The 18,911-nt window shown below is 39.7% G+C and overlaps 2 protein-coding genes across 4 annotated transcripts in view; one reads left to right on the forward strand and one right to left on the reverse strand.

Annotated features, from left to right (window-relative positions):
• Positions 1–1,465, forward strand: part of LOC130275787 (inter-alpha-trypsin inhibitor heavy chain H3-like) — an 84,318-nt gene extending 82,853 nt beyond the window's left edge. The window contains exon 7 of the mRNA XM_056524197.1: positions 215–1,465. Within this exon, the coding sequence (XP_056380172.1) occupies positions 215–353 (139 nt within the window). The 3' untranslated portion in view covers positions 354–1,465. The remainder of the gene's footprint in view (positions 1–214) is intronic.
• A 3,827-nt stretch (positions 1,466–5,292) lies between these two features.
• LOC130275785 (histone deacetylase 11-like) overlaps positions 5,293–18,911 on the reverse strand; it is a 31,569-nt gene continuing 17,950 nt past the window's right edge. For all 3 annotated transcript variants that reach the window (XM_056524191.1, XM_056524190.1, XM_056524193.1), the window contains exons 5-10: positions 18,454–18,496; positions 14,174–14,250; positions 9,913–9,975; positions 8,963–9,059; positions 7,029–7,207; positions 5,293–5,877 (exon numbers count right to left, since the gene is read on the reverse strand). In XM_056524191.1, the coding sequence (XP_056380166.1) occupies positions 5,698–5,877; positions 7,029–7,207; positions 8,963–9,059; positions 9,913–9,975; positions 14,174–14,250; positions 18,454–18,496 (639 nt within the window). In that variant the 3' untranslated portion in view covers positions 5,293–5,697. The remainder of the gene's footprint in view (positions 5,878–7,028; positions 7,208–8,962; positions 9,060–9,912; positions 9,976–14,173; positions 14,251–18,453; positions 18,497–18,911) is intronic.

Consider the following 18,911-nt stretch of genomic DNA (forward strand, 5'->3'; position numbering starts at 1 on the left):
CGCACCGACTTTTTCCCCCCAGTTTTGGGGAAGAAAAAGTGCGTCTTATACGGCGAAAAATACGGTATATGCTCCAAATAGTCAAAAGACCAAACACACTTCTGAAAATGAGGCGCAGTTAACACTCTTTGAGGCGCAAAAAAAGAGCCCTAATAACACAAGTCTTTTAATATTCCCCCAATGTCGGTTTATTATGCTTGTTATTGTGTTTCAGGGGTTCAGAAAAGGACTACAGATCAAACTTCAGGAATGGCATTAAAACTCCCTGCTGGTTTGTGCATTCCAATGGAGAAGGCCTGCTTGATGGAACCCACACAGATTATATTGTGTCTGATATTTTTAGCAATGCCTAGTAGTAATAATGTATAAAAGAATATTCAAAAAGTAGTTGTCCTATGATAAAACCTGTATTTAAATCTCCAATAAAGTAATATTTATTGGTAAATTAAGTTATTTTACTACCTTTCTGTGGTATTCCATGCTTTCTTGCATTTGATGCAAACTATCTGCTCTGATGTCTTAATTAGCCCAACTTCCTGTCTGTTGTACATCCTGTGAAAGACTTCCTGTTACTTTGTACACTGTAGCCAGGAACTCAGACAACACACCCATAAAAAGGAATAGTGGTAGAAAAATAGAGTTGGCTGAACTCCTGGCTAGAGAGTCCTGACCAGACAGGAAGTTAGAATAACACAGAGAACAGGGCAGACAATTTGCATCAGAAGCAGAAAGAAATCACGAAAAAAAAAAAAAAAAAACAGAAAAGGTAGTAAAATAACTTTACCAGTATATGTTCATTTATTTGACAGCTGAAAATCATCGTTGGACAACCTCTAAGTTTGAATCACTGAATAGAGGTTGTCTGTTCAACACTGGATGGATGGAATTGGCTTGTAATTATGACAACATCTATCTCCATTATGGTCAGCCCCTACACATCTCTCTTTAAGAGAGGATAACCCTTTTTATTTTGTACACATGATAAAGGATATTCCCCCTTTTAAGTTTTCCCCTATATTTGCCAGAGTACAGTGCCCCTAAAAACAGTTGTTGCAGCTTTGCAGGACTTGGCTCAACGATGTATTCATTTAGTTGGGCTCTATGTATTACTACATAAATGTGTGTGTGACATTAGGTATATCAGCTGATTGCTTAGGATTCCAGTAGTTGGACCTATGACAACTAACTGATTGTTAGGGCAGCATGTTATAGGCTGTTGTTGTAAGGCTTATTTTATGAGTAGTATTTTGTTTAGAAAGCAGGAGTGGAACCAACAGAGAAAAAGGTGCCATTTTTTTCCATAATAGTTTTCTGTATATCTTCCCCTCCTTGTTTCAATTACAAATACTGAGCAAAATATTGACCATAATACTATGTGTGAATCTTAGGCTTATATTACATGGTATAGAGGTGTGAGGGCACCATAATAGACTCTCTGTATGATAATAAATAAATGATGTGTACTCTAAAACTGTTGTGTCACCTTTCCTTTGTCAAGGTTTAAACACAGAGATGCTGGATATCAGTATCAGTTTGGTTACAATATTTTCCTAGTTTTGCAGCCTTATCAATAGAGGCAAGTTAAAGGAGTACTATAGTCTTAGACACTTATCCTCTATCCGCAGGATAGAGGATAAGTGTCGACTACACGCCCCCTTCCCAATACAGCTCTATGTGAGAGGCGGGGATGCACGTACGCTGCATCTCCGCCCCTCCCATAGAAATAAATGGAGGAGGCATTTAGATTTTTGACAATGTATGATTTGATGGTACATTTGAAAGGAGCAGAGGAACACTGGTGCCACTCTCAGTTGACTTTTGCCCTAAACCCCATCTGAATTCATTGTCTAGCCTATAAGACTCCCTACATTAGTTTAGTGCTATATTTTATTGTGACACATTGACTTACTACCTACCTCATTGACATTGACCCCCTACTTCAGCTTGGTGGTGGTCTCCACAAGGAAACACATGCACATTATAAAGTGTACACTCTTTGAATTAAAGGACCAGGTCAAATAAGACAGATTCCATAGATTAGTAAAGTGTAAGAACAGTTTATTAACAAACACAAGGATTTAAATCACCATCAATAGATTAAAACAAATATAAATCTACAACATCTCTGAGTTCTTTCAGTGACAAATACTTGGAGTAATAATTTTCTGATGGTAAAATATTCAGTTCAACTGCTTAAAGGGGTTCTCCAGGAATCCAAAATCAGGCCTTATTTCTTTCAAAGACCACTCCCTGTCTGTCTCCACTTTGGGTGTGGTTTTACAACTTGGCTCCATTCACTTCAAAAGGTAGGTAGGTAAGTAAAGGTTTGTTTTGTCTTTTATTTCTGGCTCATTGGGCACATTGATAAAAAAAATAAAGTATTTAGCTGGAGTACCTCTTTATTTCAACGCAGTTTGCCCCAATGTGTCTTCAATATTTTTGATATGCAGAGCTGCTATATTGTTTTTCAAGGGAAAATACTTCACTTCTGATCAACTACTTTGTTCCCACAGATCCCCACAAAGACAACTACACTGCTCAAATAAATGGAACACTTAAACAACACAATGTAACTCCAAGGCAATCACACTTCTGTGAAATCACACTGTTCACTCAGGAAGCAACACTGACTGACAATCAATTTCACATGCTGTTGTGCAAATGGAACAGACAACAGATGGAAATTATAGGTAATTAACAAGACAACCCCAATAAAGAAGTGGTTCTGCAGGTGGTGACCACAGACCACTTCTCAGTTCCTATGCTTCCCGTCTGATGTTTTGGTCACTTTTGAATGCTGGTGGTGCTTTCACTCTAGTGGTAGTATGAGACGGAGTCTACAACCCACACAAGTGGCTCAGATAGTGCAGCTCATGCAGGCACATCAATGTGAGCTGTGGCAAGAAGGTTTGTTGTGTCTGTCAGCGTAGTGTCCAGAGCATGGAGGTGCTACAAACAGACAGGCCAGTACATCAGGAGATGTGGAGGAGGCCGTTGGAGGGCAACAACCAAGCAGCAGGACCACTACCTCTACCATTGTGCAAGGAGGAGCAGGAGGAGCACTGCCAGAGCCCTGCAAAATGACCTCCAGCAGGCCACAAATGTGCATGTATCCACTCAAACGGTCAGAAGTAGACTCTATGAGGGCCCGACTTCCACAGGTGGAGGTTGTGCTTACAGCCCAACACCGTGCAGGTCACCAGAGAACACCAAGATTGGCAAATTCGCCACTGGCACCCTGTGCTCTTCATAGATGAAACCAGGTTCACACTGAGCACATGTGACAGACGTGACAGAGTCTGGAGACGCGGTGGAGAACATTCTGCTGCCTGCAACATCCTCCAGCATGACCAGTTTGGCGGTGGGTCAGTAATTATGTGGGGTGGCATTTCTTTGGGGGGCCGCACAGACCTCCATGTGCTTGCCAGAGGTAGCCTGACTGTCATTAGGTACCGAGATGAGATCCTAAGACCCCTTGTGAGACCATATGCTGGTGCAGTTGGCCCTGGGTTCCTCATAATGCAAGACAATGCTAGACCTCATGTGGCTGGAGTGTGTCAGCAGTTCCTGCAAGAGGAAGGCATTGATGCTGTGGACTGGCCACCCGTTCCCCAGACCTGAATCCGATTGAGCACATCTGGGACATCATGTCTCGCTCCATCCACCAACGCCAGGTTGCACCACAGACCGTCCAGGAGTTGGCAGATGCTTTAGTGCAGGTCTGGGAGGACATCCCTCAGGAGACCATCCGCCACCTCATCAGGAGTATGCCCAGGCGTTGTAGGGAGGTCATACGGGCACGTGGAGGCCACACACACTACTGAGCCTCATTTTGATTTGTTTTAAGGACATTACAACAAAGTTGGATCAGCCTGTAGTGTGGTTTTCCACTTTGATTTTGAGTGTGACTCCATATTCAGACCTCCAGGGGTTGATAAATTTGATTTCCATTGATAATTTTTGTGTGATTTTGTTGTCAGCACATTCAATTATGGAAAGACGAAAGTATTTCATACTATTCGTTCATTCATTCAGATCTAGGATGTGTTATCTTAGTGTTCCCTTTATTTTTTTGAGCAATGTAAATGAGTTTTACGGTATAAGAACCCAACGCCACCACTTCCTATATCTCAGTTGTCTGGATACCTGTCAGTGCCCTCTATAATAGTGTTCCAATTACTATGAAAAAAAAAATTATACAATTCAGTGTTTGTGACATTATAGTAAAGTAAATGGAGTAAAAGATAATATATTCACAGTTGAGCTTTCTTCTTTTTATAAATAGCTTGTTTAATGACACCCAAACAACTATTGCTAGACATAACGTTTGGCACCTTTAGGCAAAAAATCGATTTCTTCAAGGAAATGTTATGGAATACTTGATGATGAAGTTATTAGTGTTAAAACCCCATTAGAGAATCTCTTCAGCTACATTACTGACACACGTAAAGGAGTATTTCCATTTTAAGCATTTATGGCACATCCATAGGATAAACCAAACCGTACTGCAAGTCATGCCTATAGGACACACATTTAATGGAGTTGCCCCACTATAAGAAGTTATTCCTTATACCAAGTCAGAATGGAGCAGGGGTGGGCACACATGACTGCCACTCCATTTATTCTCTATGACAGCTACCAGAGATAGGCTCTCCAGCACTGGCCTACAGAATGAGTTGATCAGCAGTGCACATATGTGATCACCGCTTCTGTTGGAAGACTCTGGTCCAAGTTCTTAAGATCGTGGGAATCCCAGAGTTCATACTCCCCGAAATCAGACACTTAACCCTATTTTTTGGATAGGTGATAACTTCTAATAGGGGGGTACAACCCCTCTGGGATGAACAGAGATCTTGTGGCCCTATTCGTCAACTACCAGCTGCTTTGATTCCATATAGTTCAGTCTAGAGTTGACCAAACAGTTATCCTTGAAGAGGTACTTCAGTGGAAAGCAATTTTTTTTAAATCAACTGGAGACAGAAAGATAAACAGATCTGTACATTACTTCTATTTAAAAATCTTAATCCTTCCAGTACTTATCAGCTGCTGTATGATACAGAGGAAATTGTGTAGCTCTTTTCTGTCTGAGCACAGTGCTCTCTGCTGACACCTCTGTCCCTGTCATGAACTTTCCAGAGTAAGAGCAAATCCTAATAGCAAACCTCTCCTACTCTGGGCAGTTCCTGACATGGACAGAGGTGTCAGCAGAGAGCACTGTGCTCAGACAGAAAAGGACTACACAACTTCCTGTGGAGCATACAGCAGCTGATAAGTACTGGAAGGATTAAGATTTTTAAATAGAAATAATTTACAAATCTGTTTAACGTTCTGCAACCAGTTGATTCGAATTTTTTTTTTCCACCGGAGTACCCTTTTAATATTTCCAAAACTCTCAGTTCACCTGATAAGTGCGGGTCTCATTGGTGATATCGTACCTATTAGGCATTTAGGCTATATTCTGTGAACAAAGGTTAGGAATAGTGCCTTAAAGCCTCAGCTGTGTGATGTCAGAAGATGCCAATGAATAAGTAAAAAATAGGGGCTGTAGTGCTTTGTAAACTCCCCACCAAGATATTTTCCTATATTTTTTTTCCAACCTAAATAAATACACAGTATTTTAGATTCACATATTACATTTCTGTTAAATGTAAATTATTGCCACACACCGAGTAACTTTTCAGCTTTGAAGATCAATGTTCATAACCGGGGTTCATGTGAGAGAGAATTGGAAATCAGGCCAAGGTTGTGCAAATTTAGTATGGAATCTGCTATTATCCGTGCGGTCCTCTTTTGGTATCCTCCTGAGGTGACCATCAGAATTGGTATGGAACGCCTCCTGGCAATGCTGAACACGATTTCATCCCTCTTTATAATTCCCTAAATGTAAAATCAATACACATGAAATAACATAGTACAAGGTTCATAGGGGAGGGAGGAAAGAAAGGAACTAAGGAAGGAAAAGAAGGAAAGATATAAGTAAAAAAGAAAGGAAGAAAGAAAACACAACTGCTCCTGCCTCAGTGTTTCCCAAACAGTGTATCTCCAGCTGTTGCAAAACTACAAGTCCCAGCATGCCCGGACAGCCTTTGGCTGTCCGGGCATGCAGGGAGTTGTAGTTTTGCAGCAGCTGGAGGCACATTGTTTCAAAAACAGTTAAAAGTTATTTCCTCATCACAGACAGGTCCTTTAAAGGGGTACTCCAGTGGAAAACAATTTTATTTTTAAATCAACTGATGCCAGAAAGTTAAACAGATTTGTAAGTTACTTCTTTTTTTTTTTAAATCTTAATCCTTCCAGTACTTATCAGCTGCTGTATTTTCCAGAGGAAGTTCTTTTCTGTTTTTCTGTCTGACCCCAGGGCTCTCTGCTGACACCTCAGTCCATGTCAGGAACTCTCCAGAGCAGGAAAGGTTTGCTATGGAAATTTGCTTCTGCTCTGGACAGTTCCTGATATGGCCAGAGGTGTCAGCAGAGAGCACCGTGGTCACACAGAAAAGAAATTCAAAAAGAAAAAAACTTCCTCTGTAGTATACAGCCCCTAATAAGTACTGGAAGGATTAAGATTTTTAAATAGATGTAATTTACAAATCTGTTTAACTTTCTGGCACCAGTTGATTTAAAAAATAGTTTTCCACTGGAGTACCCCTTTAATACAAGAGCTACACAAGATTCAAGATCCCACAACCACAGAAAATACCCCACTGAATCATGGGACAAACGCTTTCACAGTTTTTTGGTCAGCTTGCAAAAACTGCAATATTCGTGTGTTACATTAACTGATGTCTTTTATTCACACACGCTATATCTGAAAATGCATTGTCGATAATGCCGGCATTATTTCAAACCGTATAAAGTCCTATCCAGCATTGTTTTTATTGCAGTACTTGCTCAATTACTTCAGATGGGAAAAACAAACATAATCCCACAAAACTGCATGTAAAATAATGGCCTTTGCATTTACTATAGTAATATAGGATGCCACATGTTTTTTTTAGGAACAGCTTTATAGTGAATTACTTGTTACTCACTTGAGGGGAAATTGAGAGTCCTCCGAGCGGATCTCCATCCAGAATATCTGTCCCTGCATTGTAGATGATCACATCTGGAGTGACCTCATTCAGTGCCCCTTTTACATGAGTTTCTACTTTTTCCAAATATTCTTTGTCTTCTGTGCCCCAGTCTAGCTCTATTTTCCTCTTTATCGCACCTATACATCATATAAAAGAACAAACCAAAATCAACATTCGGTTAAAGCAGTACCCTGGAAAAAAAATAGTTTTTTTGATTTAAATGGTGACAGAAAGTTATACAGATTTGTAAATTACTTTTATTCCAAAATCTTAATCCTTCCAGTACTTATTGGCTGCTGTATGCTACAGAGGAAGTTGTGTAGTTCTTTTCTGTCTGACCACAGTGCTCTCTGTTGCCACCTCTGTCCCTGTCAGAAACTGTCTGGAGTAGGAGAGGTTTGCTATGGGGATTTTCTCCTGCTCTATACAGTTCCTGACATGGACAGAGGTGTCAGCAGAGAGCACTGTGGTCAGGCTGGAAAGAACTACACAACTTTCTCTGGAGTATACAGCAGCTCATAATACTGGAAGGGTTAAGTTAGTAACAAAGTAACATAAGGTTGAAAAAGACCAGAATCCACCAAGTTCAACCTATATCCCAATATAGAAGTAATTTACAAATCTGTGTAACTCTTTTACCAGTTGACTTACAAAGCATTTTTATTTGTCAGGAATAAAATTTGGCATATGTGCCAGGAAAACTCCTGCATATACTGTACATACAATGTATCCATATACTTTAATTTAAATAATAGATGCCAAAATCACCCTTTTAGCTTTTATCAGGATGGTTTATGGCAGTATACCTTATCATCACTGTATGAAATAGCCTAGTTTGCTATCCTGTGTCATACAAGAGGTATACATGAGGAAATTTGTCATGCAAAAAATCCTTTATCTAGTATTAAAGGGGTACTCCACTGAAAAACTCCACAGGAAGTTCTTTTCTTTTTGAATTTCCTTTATTCCTGACCACAGTGCTCTCTGCTGACACCTCTGTCCATTTTAGGAACTGTCCAGAGCAGGATAGGTTTTCAATGAGGATTTGCTTGTACTCTGGACAGTTCCTAAAATGGACAGAGGTGTCAGCAGAGAGCACTGTGGTCAGGCATAAAGGAAATTCAAAAAGAAAAGAACTTCCTGTGGATCATAATAGCAGCTGATAAGTACTGGAAGGATTAAGATTTTTTAATAGAAGCAATTTACAAATCTGTTTATCTTTCTGGACCAAATGATTAGAAAAAATGTTTTCCAGTGGAGTACCCCTTTAAAGGGGTAGTCCAGTGGTGAAAAACTTATCCCCTATCCTAAGGATAGGGGATAATTTTGAGATCGCGGGGGGTCCGACCGCTGGGGCCCCCTGTGATCTCTCTGTACGGGGGCCAAGCTCTCCGGCCAGATAGCGGGTGTCGACCCCCGCACGAATCGGCGGCCGACACGCCCCCTCAATACATCTCTATGGCAGAGCCGGAGATTGCCGAAGGCATTCCATAGAATTGTATTGACGGGGCGTGTCGGCCGCCGCTTCGTGCGGAGGTCGACACGCCCCCTTCACGCGGGCTGTCGGGGCCCCGTACAGGAGATCGCAGGGGGCCCCAGCGGTCGGACCCCCCGCGATCTGCAACTTATCCCCTATCCTTAGGATAGGGGATAAGTTGTTCACCACTGGGTCACCACTGGACTACTCCTTTAAGCACACAGTCTGTTCTAGGCTACAACTACCCAAAAATGATCTAATACTGCTTCATCATATGTCTCCCATTATGACCACAAAACATGTCTCCCATTATGACCACAAAACATGTCTCCCATTATAATCACCAGGCACAGAAAGCAACCACCTGGCACCAGTAATACTTTAAAGATTATGTGATATAGCAAATTTTACATACGCTTGGCAAACGTGTCTCCAGGGTATATGTGCCGATTGTACATGTCCATTATGTACACCCTTTTATCATCCATAAAATCTTTTTCATGCCCATTGCCCTAAGGAAAAGAAAAAAAAAAGGAAAACAGGGAAGTTTTAAATGTAAACCATTTACACGTCCAGAATAAGTAATGGTGTCTTATATGTTCCACCATTTATACTGTGCCGATTTGGTTATTGGTGCTGATACAATTGGTTGCCCCCCCCCCCCCTTTTAACACTCTATTCTGAGTAACATATACTGTTATAGTAGAAATATAATTTTTAAATGTATATATTAACTTACTACTGTTTAAAAATACCGACATTTATTTTATGAAAACAGCGCTTTCCAAGCAGCGTGCCTCCAGCTGTTGCAAAACTACAACTCCCAGCATGCCCGGACAGCCAACGGCTGTCCGAGCATGCTGGGAGTTGTAGTTTTGCAACAGCTGGAGGGACACTGTTTGAAAAAAACACTGTATTAATGGGGTACTCCCGTGAAAAACATTGTTTTTTCATCAAATGGTGACAGGAAGTCAAACAGATTTGTAAATTACTTCTATTTACAAATCTTAGCCCTTCTAGGACTTATCAGCCGCTGTATGCGCCACAGGAAGTTCTTTTCTTTTTGAATTTCCTTTCTGTCTGACCACAGTGCTCTCTGCTCACACCTATGTCCATGTCAGGAACTCTCAAGAGCAGGATAGGTTTGCAATGGGGATTTGCTCCTACTCTGGACAGTTCCTGACATGGACAGAGGTGTCAACAGAGAGCACTGTGGTTAGAGAGAAAAGAAATGTAAAAAGGAAAGAACTTCCTCTGTAGCATACTGATAACTACTGGAAGGATTAAGATTTTTAAATGGAAGTAATTTACAAATCGGTTTAACTTTCTGGCACCTGTTGATCATATATATGTATAGATCAGTACCTGATGGGCATCCAGGTCTATTATAGTTGCCTTGGAAACACCTTCAACACGCTCAAATAAGAACTATAAAAGTAAATAGATAAAGTGTATTATCAATTTTGTTACAATCTTGCACACATAGGGTGAGAACAAACAATCAGGTTGCGCTGCAGTTAGGCCCGGTTCACACTACAGAATCCGCAGCCGGATCATTTCCAGACGTAGATTCTGAGTGCGGGCAGTGCCCACTGAATCTGTCAGCGATATGACCACACAGACATTGCCATCCCAATAGATCAGCTATTACAATAGCCGCACTGCCGCAGATGCCGTGATCCGTATTGAGGAGTTAATCTGAGGGGTTAATGGCGGACATCAGCGCAATCGCTGATGTCTGCCATTACCGCCGGGTTCCCGGCTGCTGATAGCCGGTCATGTACTGGGCGTAAATGTACGTCCTGGTGCGCTAAGTACCAGCGGACCAGGAAGTACATTTACGTCCTTGGTTGTTAAGAGGTTAATTAAAATGCTGTAAAATCCATAACTTTATGAATGTTGGGAGTTAGAACGAATACTCTATTTTGACGGGAGACCAAATTTTTTAACATATGGGAGGGAGGGAGGGAGTTTATTGTGCATTAATGTCAAGTTTCTGGTATAAAAAATGAGCTACTTTTTGCAGATTTACTCGACTCTACTTTAGAAAGAGTAGGCAGAGCAGGTTTTAAAATGTCCGTGCGGACACTGCCCCAACAGCGGAGCACTGGCAGAACATGCCGGCACTAGGACCGCATGAAAATGCGCCGTCTCATAGATGGCGATGCATTTCCATGCAGACTCTGCAGAAAGAATAGACATGTCTATTCTTTCTGTAGACTGCACAGCCAGCCGCTGCAATGTGGCAGATCATTTAAAAATTGATTTATTTTGTAAATTAAGTTCTCATAATTCACACTGAAAATCTGCCGCAAATCTGTACCAAAATGCATGCTTTGCTATAGATGTTCTGCTGTGGATTTTGGTGCACAAATTCCTTTTGTGTGGCCAGGTTCACACAGAGGAAAATCTCATTGAAAGCAATAGGATTCTTCTGCAATGGAATTTTTTATCTGAATTTTTTCAGCCAGATTCCACTTAGAAATTCCATTATGTGAACATGGCCTTAGAAAAACTTTGCAATTGACATCTTTTTTTAACTGTTTGCAGTTGGTGGCTAAGGAGAAAGTGATTCTAACTGACATACATATATATATATTGTGACAGTGTGGCAAGGAAAGGGTGCATTTCCCACACTGATCCTGCAGAAATCTCCACCTGTGGACTAATCAATGAGGCAGCAGAAAGGGGAAGGGTCCTTTAAAAGCAAGAGAAACAGAATAATCTGGGCTCTCCCCGAGACAGAAGTGGCTGTTGGGGGGGAGACACTGTGTCCAGTGCCAGGCGGGCACAGCAAGGGCTGCTGAGGACACAAGCGTGGACTCCCGGAGTGAGAGACGTGGCTCCTGTAACATATGGCAGGTGGCTGTACGAATGGGACTTTATGTTCAAATGTGAACTGGGTCTTATAAGGCTGCAGGGCTTATTGTGTTTAAACTGGCAGGGAAAAGTCCATCAGTTATTAGTCAGGGCATGCTACATGTGTAGTGAGTGGCTAGACGGCCTAGGAGTTATTTTTATATTTTGTTTATCCTGCACCCCGTTTAATAAACCTGGCGAGGAGCCAGAATTGCAGAAAGGACTCGCTGTTTGCCGGTTTATTGTGGAAAAACGTGTCCTTTGGCTATGGCAAAGGACGATCCCAGAGTGAAAAACTTTACAATATATATATATAATGAATGAATGAATCGTTTTAGGGAACCTTAAAATATAATTTTATTTCTTCCCATTAAAATGCGAAAAAAACGTGAAAAAACACTCTGGGTATTGATAGTGATGTGTCACCAATAACTACCTTCTTAAATCGCCACTGTCATAAAGTGCATCGGAGAATTGCAACTATTCCTTCATGTGCAATATTCCATTACATAATACCGGGCAATATTCAGACTGTGCGGTATTTTTGTGGTTCTTTTGTATTTCTCAGAGCTCACAATATACAGTCTTATTTATGTGCAGTGTGGCAATTAAAGTGTCCCGTGCCGGCAATTAAAGTGTCCCATGCCGGTGTCTCTTGTGCAAAATTGTTTCTCCAAGTGTCACATATTACACAGTATGTTGCAGACTGTTTCCATATAACTAGTGCACATATAGATTGGTAAAATGTTGCACAATGTATCTACAGTCAATATATGTAACACCACAGGTTTTAGCACATTGCCACTTATCTTTCTCTTCCTCCGGTAGTAAGGTGCGCACACAAAAACGCACCTTACTACCGGAAGAAGAGAAAGATAAGTGGCAATGTGCTAAAACCTGTGGTGTTACATATATTGACTGTAGATACATTGTGCAACATTTTACCAATCTATATGTGCACTAGTTATATGGAAACAGTCTGCAACATACTGTGTAATATGTGACACTTGGAGAAACAATTTTGCACAAGAGACACCGGCATGGGACACTTTAATTGCCGGCACGGGACACTTTAATTGCCACACTGCACATAAATAAGACTGTATATTGTGAGCTCTGAGAAATACAAAAGAACCACAAAAATACCGCACAGTCTGAATATTGCCCGGTATTATGTAATGGAATATTGCACATGAAGGAATAGTTGCAATTCTCCGATGCACTTTATGACAGTGGCGATTTAAGAAGGTAGTTATTGGTGACACATCACTATCAATACCCAGAGTGTTTTCATGTTTTTTTCGCATTTTAATGGAAAGAAATAAAATGATATTATAAGGTTCCCTAAAACGATTCATTCATTTTTTGTTGATTATTGGGAGACCTAATCTAGCATAAGATACTGTTGTATCAATCAGTTACATATATATATATATATATATATATATATATATATATATATATATATATATATATACACACACACACATACAGTGGGGATCAAAGGTTTGGGTACCCCAGGTAAAAATTTGTATTAATGTGCATAAAGAATCCAAGGAAAGATGGAAAAATCTCCAAAAGGCATCAAATTACAGATTAAACATTCTTATATGTCAACAAAAGTTAGATTTTATTTCCATCATTTACACTTTTAAAATAACAGAAAAATGGCGTTTGCAAAAGTTTGGGCATCCTGCAGAGTTAATATCTTGTACTGCCCCTTTGGCAAGTATCCCAGCTTGTAAACGCTTTTTGTAGCCAGCCAAGAGTCTTTCAATTCTTGTTTGAGGTATCTTTGCCCATTCTTCCTTAAAAAAGTCTTCCATTTCTTTGAGATTTCTGGGCTGTCTGTCATGCATTGCTCTTTTAAGGTCTATCCATAGATTTTCAATTATGTTGAGGTCAGAAGATTGTGAAGGCCATGGCAAAACCTTCAGTTTACACATCTTGATGTAATCCCCCGTGGATTTTGAGGTGTGAGCGTCAACAATTTTCAGTTTCAGATTTCTAGATAACTGCTTAGAAGAACCCATGGTGCTGATTGTTGGGGCAAGGTCAGATGAGTCTGGGCATTTAAAACCTTTGAGATTGACATCACCTGGTCTTTCCAGATGATAATTGAGAACAATCCATGACACTGGCAGGTCTCAGCTTAGCAAAGGGGGCAGTGCATGCTATAAATTCTGCAGGGTGTCCAAACTTTTGCAGATGCCATCTTTTTGTTTTCTGTTATTTTGAAAGTGGAAATTATGGAAATAAAATCAAACTTTTGTTTACATATTATAAGAATGTCTAATCTGTAATTTGATGCCTTTTGGAGAATTTTCCATCTTTCCTTGGCTTCTTTATGCACATTAATACAAATTTTTACCTGGGGTGCCCAAACTTTTGATCCCCACTGTATATTGCAGGTTTTATTACCTAAAAGAATTATTATACTTCACTGATGCACCATATACTGCTCATATAGCTAATAAGTGATACTAAATAGGTCTTCTGAAAACCTGATAAGTTCTTAAAATACGTGTGCATGTGTCAGAAATAGTGGGGTAGGGGGTACTAATAAATAAATATCTACCATATTTTCCCATGTATTCCAGAGTGTGTTCTCTAGAGCATTTTTTTTTATCAAGGCTGCCCTGTAGTCTGCCTCCCCCTTTACATAGACAATTTGCTTAAATAGACTTATCTATCAGACATGTTATCTATCTTATAATACAGTTTAACAATAAATTAACATGCCAATGTAATACCTCTTGAATTATACCTTGATAGCTAATGTTATGTCAGCATATGCACAAAATCCTCCACCTTTGTCACTGGAGCAATGATGGAAGCCTCCACCTTTTAAAAAAAAAATAAAAAAAATGCCAATAATTAGTGTAATGTAGATAACCAAAATGTTCACCAAACTGTGTCTCAAGGCGCTCAATAATTCTTATGTAGAGGTAAATATAGTTAACGTGCTTTATTCCGTCCAAATCACAAACACGTTTTTGGAGGAGACCTCATTCATCAGGTATAAGGACATGAATGAGCTCACATTATAGAGAATCCACATGTATATATACCCACATGTAATGGTGCCAATATATACTAAACACTCCTATACTGAAATTACAATCTATGTATGAATCACATAATGAAGCGCTGACATGTAAAAAACATGCAAATACAGACCTTTAAAGTGGTAATTCATTCATCATAAGTTATAAGAAGTAAGTGTATATACTTAGTTTACTTACACGGGCTCCATCATGATGAGGGAGGAAGCGGCATTCAGTTACCGGCAACATCACATCGTCTCCTATCTGGACAGCATAAAGAAGTAGTGGAAAGCAAGCTAGCACAGGCGCAGAGGCTCGCGTAACATTCCGGCATAGGACGCATGCGCATTGCGCTGATTATTATGCCCGTATCTGAGTGCCGCTATCCTGTAGGATGAGCCACTAGATGTGGATCGGGACATGCTCTGCTCACAGAGGGAAATATGTTATATCAACAAATATACCAAATTTGTTTTTTCCCCCTGTATTCTAAATAGTATAAGAGTATTCTGTATATTTGTTTATATAACATCTTTCCCTCTATGAGCAGAGCATGTCCCTATCCACATCTAGTGGATTGGAATTTCAGTATAGGAGTGTTTAGTATACATTGTCACCATTACCATGTGCGTAAATACACATGTGGATTCTCTATGATGTGAGCTCATTCATGTCCTTGTACCTGATGAAGGAGGTCTCCTCCAAAAACGTGTTTATGATTTGGACGAAATAAAGCAAGTTAATTATATTTACCTCTACATATGAATTACTGAGGGCCGATGAAGCTAATCTACAACAACACAGTTTGTCGAACATTTTGGTTATCTACATTGTCTCTGCCCCCTAACACGGTCGGTGTGGGGTATATCGTGTGTGTGACTCGGCGCTGCAATTTATAATATCGAAATGGTCTGATTGGTACTATACGGAGTTGTGGCTGCCCAACAACCCACTCAGGTGAGGGGCCATATCGGCTGTGTATGATATAGTTACAACTTGCTATACCTTATTACCTTATGAGGCGCTCTGCCTTTTTTTTTTTTTTTTTTATTATTACAAAATTTGTGTAATAGAAAATATCAACGCAAGCTGTAAAAATGCATAATAAACCATGTACCTGTATAGAATTCACCACATATATCCCTAATCCCTGTAATCAAAAGATACAGACCGGCCATGGTAGAGGTATTATTTTATATGGGACTGCTCTATAGCCACCACGGTCTTCATCGCTGGTATAGACAAATATATTCAACCCTTTTGTAATTGAGGCCCAGAATTTTTAATCTTGCGGAAACCAAAACCTTCATATTTTGCCCATAACAACCAATCACAGCTCAGCATTCATTTTACCAGGGTTCATTAAAGGGGTATTCCAGGATTTTTTATTTCATTTTACTGTTCTACAGAGGCTGTAACGTTAGTGTAGTTTATAATTAAGTGTCTGTACCTGTGTGTGACGGTGGTCTCGCAATGGTTCTGTGATTTTTCCCCAATGTTTATTTATAACAGGATACAAAATTAGTGTTGTCTCAGATTTTCCCAGGTTGCCGTGTGGCCTGAGAAATTACATCACTAGTCAGGTGATGAAAGGGAGCCTGTCTTTGCTTTAATGGGTGGAGCGGCCGATAGGTGGGAGGGAAATCATTCTGCTAAGAATTGTAGTTTTGCAACAGTTAGAGGCACCCTGGTTAGAAAACACTGGTCTATTGCATGGAAGGGAGCACAGGTGTGTTTCAATGGTTGGGGTGGCTGATGTGTGGGAGGGGAAAAAATTAACCTCACAAACAAGAAATCATGGGACTTGTAGTTGGAGGGAGGGAACTTCAACAGGAAATAGACATTTCCCAAAAAGATAGGCACACCAATATGGTTGACTCAGTAAAAAGCAGTTTAGATTCAAGGCAAGAACGGTTCCTTCCTGAGCATGTCCATTGCTGTCTGGTAGGTAAGTGCTAAAATCACCTTATGGTAGATAACCCCTTTAAGATATGAAAGCTGAGCTGTGATTGGTTGTTAAGGACAAAACTGGTTTGTTTTTCTTTTTTTTTTTACTTTTACCCATATATAACAAAAATTAAAAAGCAAAAGATGTGGAATAAGACATCTACACAAAAAATGTCCGTGTATCAGATGTTTATATAGGGTCAGGCACTGGGCTACTGATTTCAAATTCATCAAAATGTTAATTTTTTTCATGTAACACTTTAAGCAAACACTAATGAAGTCGACACATGTGCAACGTATGAAAATATGTGCACCATAGCCTAATTGTGAATGCTCAATCTCCTCCTTAGACAAGTAATGCATCACTATGAGCCAAATGGGTCAAAATTTGTTTTAGTGCCTTACTGGGGGCAAGAATAGTGTATACCGAGTTGACTACATGTGAAAGCATAAGGGCTCATGCATATTGTGGATAATACGCTTGGAATTCCAATCAATGGGATTCTGCTGTTCTGTGCTGACTACATAAGTGGAACTTTTGATGCTGATCCGGATTCCACCGAAAAAAATTAGTTTTTTCTAGGGAATCTGCCCAGAAAAACCCATTTGTCAATGGGACAATGAATTGTAGGGGTTCATTTCTGCTGCAAATTCTGCACAAAATTAACCCTGATTCTTGATTCTGGACGATGCAGATTCACTGACAGAACTCAGCAAGGAAATTCCTTAGATGGGCGCTGTCATTAAAATTATTTTTTTGCATATGATAGAGCAGGTAAAATAAATAAGATTTGTAATTTACTCTATGTAAAAAAAAAAAAAAAAAAACTTTTTATGGCGTTCTAAATCAGGCACTAGGGTCTCCCTTCTGGTCCAGACCGCATTTCGTCTTCTCAAAAGCACAGGACCCTGTACAGGACCCTGAAGAATCTCCTGCCCTCTACATAATTTCTGGATTTCAGTAGCTATTTCCCTTTTGCATTACCTGATATTGAAATTTTATTGTACTAGTTACCTGCCTATTAGTGTTTAAACCTCTTTTTGCGGTTGATTAGCTAATCAGATATAGTGACCTCTAGTGGCCCACAGATGACCAAAGTTTAGAAGTTTCTACAATTTTCACAGTCAATTTTCATAAGAAGTGATCCCTGGAAATAAACTGGTCACAGGGTGTATGACTGCTTAGTTACTTGTAATCTGTGGAGGAAACTGCAAGTGTTAAATTCCTCTGCAGTGACACTACTGGGTTAATAAAGCAAAACATGTAGCCCATTAAAAATCAATGATCTTCCCATGTAATATACTAATTTGTAATGTATTCCAGATAGACTTCTGAATTAGGGATCACTTTCTATTAGCGCAAAATTTGCAGTGTATTTGAAAATCGTTTTTCTAACCCAGACAACTCATTTAACATCTAGGCAAGTATAAGGATATTGTAATAAAAAAATTCCCAGAAATATTAAAGACTAATCCCCATTTTATCCGGCAGGTAAAACAAGTGACTTCATGCACCATCATCTCGCAGACTTTGATTCTAAATCTTTGATGTTAGATAAATGACATAAAACTACAGATTTTAATCCCTTCTTTCTTTTACATACATGCATAGTCTTAAACTCCACATCACAGTAACATGTCAGTAAAGACTGAAGAACAATTATGAGGTTAATGCCATGTTACCAAGACCCAGAGTCTGTATTACTCTCATATACGGTTAAGTTTACATCACATTTGCGATCTAGGTTTCGCACATACATGGGCAAATCTAAGAAGACAGATTCATTATGTCCATAGAGTTACATCGGCATGGTAAGTATACCTTAAGAGAAAACAAAAAAAGTAATAGTATCTTACACTATGCTATTCAATGCAATGTATATAACAGTGGGATGAATGCCACTGTATGGCATCTGTTGGGGGCATCAGTTTAATGTACATATCAGCGAACACATACGAATGCCATAAATGTAACAGAAGCAGAGCCTGAGAAAGAAGCCAGTAAGTATATGACATCATGAGGTGGATAATCGATAACACATCTTATACTTGCCAACATTGATCGCCCATCCTCTTTCAATTGCCAGTTTTCCAGCCTGAAAGAGAAGTAAAGAAACGCTTGTAAGTTGTAAGTCGAAGTGTTTTAATATTATGTGAAGAGAATATATATATATATATATATATATATATATATATATGTCACTTCATCCTACTGTCCTATTCTTAGAAATTAGCATGTAGTTCTCCAATATATCCCTTTGGGGAAAACAAAGGTTACATTTTTGACTTATGATAAAACTGTTCTTTACAGTTCAGATACATTGGCATTCTGTCAAAATGGGATGTCAACATATCTGTGCACAGACGGGCAGGGGTCCCCATTGACTTTATTTGCCAAATGTTTATGTGTTTAAACTCAGGAGCTAAAGTGCAACAACCCACAGTTTAGGGTCCATATCTAAAGATGTGTGTGTTTGAAGAATGACCCCAAAGAAGTTGGTTGAGGTTGTC

The sequence above is a fragment of the Hyla sarda genome, chromosome 6 (genome assembly GCF_029499605.1).
Source record: "Hyla sarda isolate aHylSar1 chromosome 6, aHylSar1.hap1, whole genome shotgun sequence".
NCBI lineage: Eukaryota > Metazoa > Chordata > Amphibia > Anura > Hylidae > Hyla > Hyla sarda.